The 9,241-nt window shown below is 50.4% G+C and overlaps 2 protein-coding genes across 2 annotated transcripts; both read left to right on the top strand.

Moving 5' to 3' along the window:
• Positions 1 to 439: 439 nt before the first annotated feature.
• PtA15_9A16 (uncharacterized protein) lies at positions 440 to 4,489 on the top strand (the record flags this gene model as incomplete). The annotated part of the gene is made up of 9 exons (XM_053172350.1): positions 440 to 445; positions 552 to 767; positions 847 to 1,452; positions 1,599 to 1,893; positions 1,960 to 2,166; positions 2,258 to 2,958; positions 3,043 to 3,450; positions 3,518 to 3,749; positions 3,846 to 4,489. 9 exons carry the CDS (start codon positions 440 to 442, stop codon positions 4,487 to 4,489), a joined length of 3,315 nt encoding a protein of 1,104 aa, XP_053023447.1.
• A 1,650-nt stretch (positions 4,490 to 6,139) lies between these two features.
• PtA15_9A15 (uncharacterized protein) lies at positions 6,140 to 8,711 on the top strand (the record flags this gene model as incomplete). The annotated part of the gene is made up of 5 exons (XM_053172339.1): positions 6,140 to 6,472; positions 6,555 to 7,160; positions 7,267 to 7,561; positions 7,639 to 7,845; positions 7,918 to 8,711. 5 exons carry the CDS (start codon positions 6,140 to 6,142, stop codon positions 8,709 to 8,711), a joined length of 2,235 nt encoding a protein of 744 aa, XP_053023446.1.
• Between the last annotated feature and the right edge of the window lie 530 nt (positions 8,712 to 9,241).

Here is a 9,241-nt window from a genome sequence, read left to right as displayed (position 1 = left end):
CCAGAGGTAGATTATCCATCCTAGTTATACCCTCGGCTGCCACGCACTCCCAGCCAGCAAGCCGGCTTGATCAATACGCGTACGTATCCCCCACGAGTGCTGGTTATTTATGCAGCTCTTGGCGCCTGAGTCTGACTGGGCACTCTCTGACTCTCTTCGCCCGATCCCAACACCTGCCGACCCCTTCCGCATCCGCACTCACTGCCGACCGATCGATCCCTCCAGTGCATTTTTTTATATCCGCACCTCAACTATTTCAATAATATAATACCCCCCTCCCCCCATTCGCAGCCGATCGCTCCCACTGCCTAGCCTGGATATTCAGACCGTAATTTATCAAGTAGTAGTTAATTAATTATTCGCCCGGCTCAAGCTGAAACGAAGCTCGCCTCGATAAGCTCAGCATGACCCCCTCACGCTGGTCCTCGCTCACATTCACATGCCTGTGCCTCATCCTGCCCTCACTCTCCTCGCCAACAGCCAACACCACCACCACCACCACCACTGCAGCACAAGCACGACCATGGATACTCCCACCAACGAATCATCAGTTGCCCGTCGGCTGGTTCACTAACGATCGGCTGCTCAACAAGCTACTCAGCCCTCACCCTCCCCATCACTCACGCCCCTCTCATCATCAACATCGCAAACGCCAAACCTCCCAGTCTCCAAACACTGTCGACTCGGAATTCAGAAATAACAGCTTGTCTTCCGGGGCTGGTAGCATCGAGCATTCCCATGAGGAACTCTTCAGGGTGGTCCCAGAGGTATGGAGGACAATCTTGACTTTATCTGTAGAATTCTATCCGTCGAAAATAACACGTTGTCTATCTTCTTTCCAAACAGGTTCGCAACATCTATTTGGCACTGGCCCTAATCCCGGCGTTCATCGTAATCTTTGGCTCCTTTTCGGCGTTTGTCAAAGAAAGACTGTACATCGGAGAATCAATCATCTCAGTCGTCTTCGGGATCATCCTCGGGCCGTATGTCTCCGGGGTCTTCGACCCGCGCTCATGGGATTCTGGGCAAAACTTCGACGAGTTGACCCTCGAACTCACCCGGCTCGTCGTCGCACTCAGCGTGTTTGCAGTCGGCGTCGAGCTACCCAAGGCGTACATCCTTCGGCACTGGCGCAGCTTGGCCGTCTTGCTCGGCCCCGCCATGTTGTTCGGCTGGATCGTCAGCGGCGCATTGATCTACGCACTCGTCCCCGCCCTCACCTTCCTCCAAGCCCTCGTCATCGCTGCTGCCGTCACGCCCACCGATCCCGTCCTCGCTGCCTCAGTCGTCGGCAAGGGTAAATACGCCCAAAAACATGTGCCTGCCCATCTCAGGCATCTCCTCCAGGCCGAATCGGGCTGCAACGACGGCGCTGCCTTCCCATTCTTATACTTGGCCATGTTCCTCCTCATGAGGCAGGAAACCGGGGTTGGATCGGTCATTGGACAATGGGTCAGCCAATCATTCAATCAACTAATCAACCAACCAACCAAACAAACAATCCACCCACCCACCAAGCAATCAATCAATCAATCTCTAAATTCACTGCACAGTTGTAAGCTAATCGACAGGCTCATCCCTCTGCTCTCACATTACAGCTCCTGCTCGTCGTCCTCTATCAAATACTCCTGGGAATCCTCATCGGCGTAGCCATCGGGATCCTTGCGCGCAAGACGCTCAAGTTCTGCAAACGGCGATCGATGATCGACAAAGAATCCATGGTCGCCATGTATGTGGCCCTTGCGCTCCTTACAACCGGTATCACCGCCCTGGCCGGATCTGATGATTTGCTGGCTGCTTTCGCATGCGGAGCAGCCTTCGCATGGGATGATTGGTTCACCGAATCGATCGAAGCCTCCAACTTCTCCTCGATTCTCGACCTGCTGATTAACTGTCAGTCACCCCTCCTGAGCTGACCACCTTGATCCCACGCTAAAAACATCCCATACCAACAAACAGGTACCACTTTCATTTACATCGGAGCCACAATTCCCTTTTCTTCCTGGAACGACGCCAGCTTAACTTTGGTTCCATGGAGACTCGTTGTGCTCGGGTTTTCAATCATTCTTCTCAGAAGGCTTCCAATCCTTGTCATCATGCAGAAAATCGTCCCCGACTTGAAAACTAACCGTGAAGCCGTCTTTTCGGGCCATTTCGGACCTATCGGTTCGTCCCATGGATTTGCATCTCTCCCTCGTTTGTTGATCAGAAGGCTGAGTATGTTACCTTTCATGATAAACCTGCTTCACTCCATTAGGTGTTGGAGCCCTTTTCATCAGCACCTTGGCAACAGCCAAGCTTCCTACACCGCAGAACCCACCGCAAACGAGTCTCGATATACTGGCGTTGACCACTCAATCGATCATCTATTTGCTCATTCTATTCTCGGTGCTCATCCATGGCCTTTCAATTCCATTCTTCACCCTCGGCAAAAACGTCCACTCACGCGTTCACACTATGACGAGAACTTGGACCCAAGCCTCCGGCAATGAACCCAGTTGGCTTAGTCGCGTCAAACGCGTCGAGAGACCAGCCGATAGCAATCCTGATGTACCCAGATTTGATGAGAAGGATATCACTGATTCAGCAGGACTCTCACCTCCAGACCCAACAACCTCCTTGCAGCCTGGTCAGCGACAAATCTCCGATGACCAAATCACCCGTGTCGGCGATCAAAACGTCGCTGCGGAAATGGTCGAACGTCCGTCTTTACAACAAGAGGAGCCACAAGAGATGCGGCCGCCCTTGACGGGTAGCATGACTGACCCAGGCTCGCAGTATCAACGCACACCGTCGACTCGCGTTGCCATGCTCCGTCTAGGGTCGAGAACGAAAAGGACACCCGAGGAACAAGCGGCTCGCCAGCGTGAAAAAATGATCCGTGATGCGTGGTGCCGACCAGAACGAATTGACGTTCTGAAAAAAGGCGAGGAAAGAGTTTACAAATCTGGGCGGAGAGTAAGATTGCTTTGCCTACTATCAAGCGTGAGAATCGGTCAAATTGATCATATGTGTCTGCCCCCTTTTGGTCTTCTTGTGCAGCTTGTTGTTGAGCGTGGAGACGGTGATGAGGTTGAAGTCCACGAGCTGCCCCGAGAGTCGTCCAAGAAGTCTCTTCGTGAGCTTGCCAACCTGCAGGCTGTCCCCAAACCGCACTCTGCTGGACCCGGTCCTTCGAACCGGCAGGCTCAAGCCGGTTTGGCGCGTAGGTTCGATCTCGCCAAGTTGATCGGCCCACGCACTGCCAGCAAGTCAAAACTGTCGCAAGTTTCACAAGCTCAAGATGCAGGTGATGGGATGCCCTTGCCTGGTCAGGGACCCAGGAGTAAAACTCTCTTCGAGCAGGAACCGAACGATGAGGCTTCTGGTTCTTCCAATGCACCACGTCCGCAAAACGGCAGCTCAGACCACTCTGGTCAATCTAAGGAGGTTTGGGATGAAGGAAGCAAGGTACGTGCTTATCTGCTGCCCCACATCTTACAAATGGATCCGGAATTCATTTATTCGACATTTGTAGCTTGTGATTGAGAATAAAGATGGCACCGATGTGCACGTGGAATCACAATCTCCCCATGAATTGAGGTCGCCTCGCTCTCTCCCAGCCATGGCGATTGTATCGGAGCAATCATCCTTTGCTCCAAGCCAAGCTTTATCCAATGATTCCGTACCCATCCCTCCTGCCGACGGCAATGTTTCAGACAAGAATCATGAGATTAATCAAGACGTGGTATCCGAAAACATCTCACCAGGTAGCAAGCAAGACTGTGATGATGAATGGGAAGAAGACGATGGTACACCAGAGTTGGCTGAAGGACGACTATCATCCAATTTCTACGAGGGTCCAGCCGACCGGAACAGGTCGACTGCGAGTCATAGGCTTCATTCTGCGCGCCACCCTAGACGTTCGAGGCGCAAAGGGACTGCCTGGGGGCCAAGTTCACCCAGTGTACCTGCGAGAAAATCCGTAGACTCCATACGCCGTCCGGCCGGTGGCTCACGTACGGTCGAGTTTGCAGACGTCGAACGGCAGAGCGTTCGAACGGATAGGAGTCGGACGAGGAGATCTTCGCGATCGCCTTCGCCTTCTCGGTCGATCAGATTTGCTGAATATCCAGACCGACCGTCCAAGAAATCCTCCCGCTTCCACCACCGAAGTACCTCGACCAAAGCGTACCACAAGAACAGTGCGGGCAAGAACAAGTTAAGGTTGAAGAACTTCGTCGCTCCTGCCGTCGACAGCTGGCGAAGGTCTAGTTTGTCGAGCGCCAACCCGACGCCGACGAACGTTGAATCCTCCCAACGATCTGGTTACTTCCACGACTCGATCCCCACACCGAACAATGGAGAGTCTTCTCGACGCTCCAGTTATTTCCATGCAGGTGGCACTGAGGAGCCTTCTCCTCGGCCCGCCAGTCGCGCGTCGGGCCCGGCCATCCAGAATGACCAGAACACTCACGATGTCTCTGCAAAAAATGATGAGCAGAAGTAGCCATATGTGTGTACTCGAGCGCAGCATCTCCAAAACATATTTCTCCGTTCAACCGACCCTACACACTTAACAGAGAAAACGGCACCCTGTCAATGGCTTTCCTCCTTCCTGAACCCCTATAGCACTATTTATATTGTAGTCGATCTTCAACTCTCCTTTTCCCCCCCTCGTTTTCGCTTATTAGTTCCTGTCAACAATCATCACAACAAGAAGCCAGAAAAGGAGGGGGTGACACACCGTCATATTAAACCTAAACTAATGAAGCGATGGAAACAGACAGGCAGACAGTCTCAAGTTAACCTCCTCGCCCTACAAGGACGATAAGCTCATGAAGGCCTGAACCAAACTTCCCACCTGTCTTTCTCATCCCTTTCTCCCTCCTCGTTCTCACTTATTTCTCGAGCTTCTACTAGTAATACCCATACATCTTACTCTCTTAGCCAGTAACCGACTAATTACAGCGTGTGTGTTTTTTCTTCTTTTTTCTTGGTCGGTTTCTGCAACCTTTCATTGCACATGTATATGAGTGACTCGTAGTTATGTTTGAGCTACATGGCAGATTTGTTGTCGTTGTCTTTCTTTATGGGGAGATCAATCCCCCTCCTTTAGTTCTTTTTTTTATGTATCTTTGTTTTTGGTTTTGGTTTGCTTTTATTATTTAGTGATGGCTAGCTGATCTTGAGGACCGTTTTTAGCTGTGTATTTATCTATCAGTCTCTGTTTCATTGTTGACTTATTTGCGAGTCAGCTGCATCTGGTTCTGTGGATGTTAAACAAGACTATTTTTTTCGCATCTCCATGCATCCATTTTTTCTTTTGTGATTTGTCCCTCTGGGGTGTATATTCTCAATGTGCATCTTGCAAGGTCAAAGTCTTGTTTCGGCAGCTCTCAAGGAAGTCTATCACTACTTTGGCGGTTGGAGTTAGGGTTCTCGAACTTAAGTTGAGTGACATAAAATCATGGCATAATAAAGTTGATATGGAATCTTGTGTAATGTGATCTACTATCATCCCTCTACCCCCAGCAAATTGGTCCATATCAGTTTTTCAACATTGAAATTGAACCCATAAGGCTTGAAATTTGTATGTTTTGAACTTTGAGAACCCTAAGTACATAGAGACTTGCCCGTGTCCTGTAAATGGAGGACTTCCCGCCAATCTGGAAACCCAGATTTTCCCGGATTTCGCAGGGAAATCTAGGCAGATCCAGGATTTGGGAAGATTGAGCCCAGATTTCCCCACAAAATCTGGAAAAATCTGGGTTCCCAGATTGACGGGAAGTCCTCTCTGGAAAGTCAGATCTGAGCGGCCAGCTTCCAGATTTCGCAGGGAAATCTGGGTCCCCGAATTAGATCCCCGAAGTGATCCAGAGTTCCAAAGTTCAGATTTCCCTGCAAAATCTGAGATTTGAGATCTATTTGAAATTGACGGGAAGTCCTCCAATGCAGAAGCCTGCATGGTCGGAGCACTTTGAACACCAGCAATGCTTGTGCAGACTCATTTTTTCATTGGTCGTTTGAGGAAAAGGATTCTCAGGCAAGGATCCCAGCTGTTTTGTTTTAGCTGAGGCCTGTCGGGGTTGATGCTCAATGTGTATTGCTGGTGATATGTATTTTTTCATTTCCCAAAGAAACGGAGAAAGAACCGGACATGAAGCACTGGACTGCAGGGACTTCCTGCCTGCTTCTCCTGCAAATCCAGCTCACACTCTCATCACCAACCACAACGACATCCTCAGTAGCACCAACATCAGCAAGCCAACAGCCACTATTGCCGCCGGGCTGGTTCACCTCAGACGACCTGCTCATCAAGCTGCTCAAGTATCAACAACCGTCTGCCCAGCCAGCGGACAACCAGCCACAGCTTCACCACCAATGGTCTCGCAGACACATCGCCGACGCCGAATTCCGAAACAACAGCTTGTCTGCAGGCGCTACTAGCTTGGAACATTCCCATGACGAGCTCTTGAGGCTGGTCCCCGAGGTCTGATGGTCCAGCTGCTTTTATTCTCACATTTTCTCTCCAGCCAGAAAACTGAGACATGATTTATCTTTTCCCGAAACAGGTCCACAGCCTGAACCTAGCCCTCGTATTGATCCCTGCTTTCATCGTCGGCTTCGGCTTCTTCTCGGCTTTCATCAAGGAGAAACTAGACATCGCAGAATCGATAATCTCGGTGTTATTTGGGATCCTTCTCGGACCATACGTCACTGGACTCTTCGATCCGCGCTCGTGGAATGATGGCCGGAGTTTCAATCAGCTGACGCTCGAACTATCGCGGATCGTCATTGCACTGAGCGTCTTCGCCGTCGGGCTCGACCTGCCGCGAGCGTACATGTTCCGTCACTGGCGAAGCTTGGCCTGGCTGATCGGCCCAGCGATGCTCTTCGGCTGGCTCATCAGCGCCGCCTTGATCTATGCCCTCGTCCCCGCACTCACCTTCGTCCAAGCTCTCGTCATCTCTGCCGCCGTCACCCCCACCGATCCCGTCCTTGCCCCCTCCGTCGTCGGCAAGAGTAAATCCGCCCAAAAACACGTACCCGCTCATCTCAGATATCTCCTGCAGGCTGAGTCCGGCTGTAATGATGGAGCTGCTTTCCCTTTCCTCTATCTGGCCATCTTCCTTCTGATCAGAGAGGAAACTTCGATCGGATCGGTTATTGGCAAATGGGTGGGCTAAGCAATCCATTTACCCCATATGTTCTACCTTCCCTGGTAGGTTGAACGTGCTCATAATAATCTTTGCCGGATCCTTTTTTCTATTCATTTGATTACAGCTCCTACTGGTGGTTCTGTATCAAGTCATCCTAGGGACCTCGATCGGGATCGTCGTTGGAATCCTGGCACGCAAGACGCTGAAGTTCTGCAATCAGCGATCACTGATCGATAAGGAATCCATGGTCGCCATCCATGTGGCCCTAGCGCTCTTGACCACCGGTGTAGCCGCCCTGGCCGGCTGCGACGACCTCTTGGCCGCATTTGCTTGTGGCACAGCTTTCGCGTGGGACGACTGGTATACGGATTCCATTGAGTCTTCCAACTTCGCAGCGATCCTCGACGTGTTAATCAACTGTTAGTTTCACTTCTTCCTCCCTGTTTTTTCATTTTTCGTGCTAAGTCCTATAGCATTATCGTCACTTTTCATACAGGTACTACTTTCTTGTACATTGGGGCGACAATCCCATTTTCCTCCTGGAACGATCCGACATTAGGCTTGGTGCCATGGAAACTCGCTGTGCTCGGGCTCTCGATCATGCTCCTCAGGAGATTGCCCATCCTGATCATGCTGCAAAGAGTCGTACCAGACTTGAAAACTCATCGTGAAGCTGTTTTCTCCGGCCACTTCGGGCCGATTGGTTCGTGAGATTCATTCTTTGTGCGTGCTCTTGGAACCACTTCACTGACACGCATCCTTTGTCCTTTCTTAGGCGTTGGTGCGATTTTCGTCAGCAGTGTAGCAACATCGAAGCTTCCCACACCCCAGATCCCACCCCAAACCAGCCTCGATATCCTTGCCTTGACGGCCCAATCGCTGATCTATCTCCTTGTCTTGTTTTCGGTGACCATCCACGGCCTGTCAATTCCACTCTTTGTGCTTGCCAGAAAATTGCGCTCGAGCGTACCGACGATGACAAGAACTTTAGCTCAAGCTTCCGGTCATGAACTCAGCTGGTCCCATCGTCCCAAGCGTGCCACCAAATCTCACCCCGAGAATGACCCTGAGACGCCGAAATCTGAACTGGAAGATCTTGATCAACCACTTCCTATTGGACCTAGTCAAGACTTCACAACTCCAAATGAGTCAAACCAACGAAATAACTCGGATATACAAACCATGCATATAGCTGGAGATCATGCTAAAGCGCGTGAGCTCTCGGCTTATCAGCAGGGACAACCTCTTGAGGTCCTTCCATCACTATCAGCTTACAACAATCCAGAAGCTCACAGCCGCCCTATGCCTTCGAAGGCAGCCAGTTTTCTCCGCCTGGGATCGCGGATGAAGAAGCCAACATCAGGGCGAACCGATAAAGTTGCTCGGGGCTCATCCGGTGAACCAGTCGCGTCTAGTCCACACACGAAAACCGACTGGACGCGGAAGTCCACACTGACTAATCTCGGCGTACCGCTTGATTCAAGTATTGAGGCGGGGTCGTCGTCAGCGGCCACTAGTGCGATTACCGTGGGCAGGACGCGCCCTAGCGAAGAATCTGGGAAATTGTAACTTTCGTGCTGTCATCCACCACTTTGTCTGCAATTACACTCCATGACGAACCCTCGTTCAATCACTTCTTCGAAGATGTACATTTTGGTCCACCTGAAACCATTGTAAAGGTATCTGCAAGCAGGGAAAGATTCAATTCTGAATAAACGATTATTTTCAACTGCATATTTTTTCTTTTCTTCTCTCGCTGCTTTTAAATTATATTTTGAGATGTATATGTGTATCAATTTTCAAGACATGTTCTTTTTATCCACTTTGGTCATCCCATCGTGAATTTACACATGAAGCTTCTCAACCTTTAATCACCAGTAAGATGTTCGCATGTGCAGGACATGCTGATGGGGTGAAGCACTTTGTCGTTGCTTCGCAAATTCAAATTAAATTTATGACACTTGGAACTCTGAGTGATAAAATCCAACCCAAAACACAACACTCCCTGACTATCTGTGTCGGATTAATGTAGACCCAGGCGCTAATGTGTTATTCAGCTTTTGTTGGAATTTGTGGAGTCCATAATGTCTGCATCCGGA

The sequence above is a fragment of the Puccinia triticina genome, chromosome 9A (genome assembly GCF_026914185.1).
Source record: "Puccinia triticina chromosome 9A, complete sequence".
Lineage (NCBI taxonomy): Eukaryota > Fungi > Basidiomycota > Pucciniomycetes > Pucciniales > Pucciniaceae > Puccinia > Puccinia triticina.
This window is presented reverse-complemented; position numbering and strand designations above follow the sequence as displayed.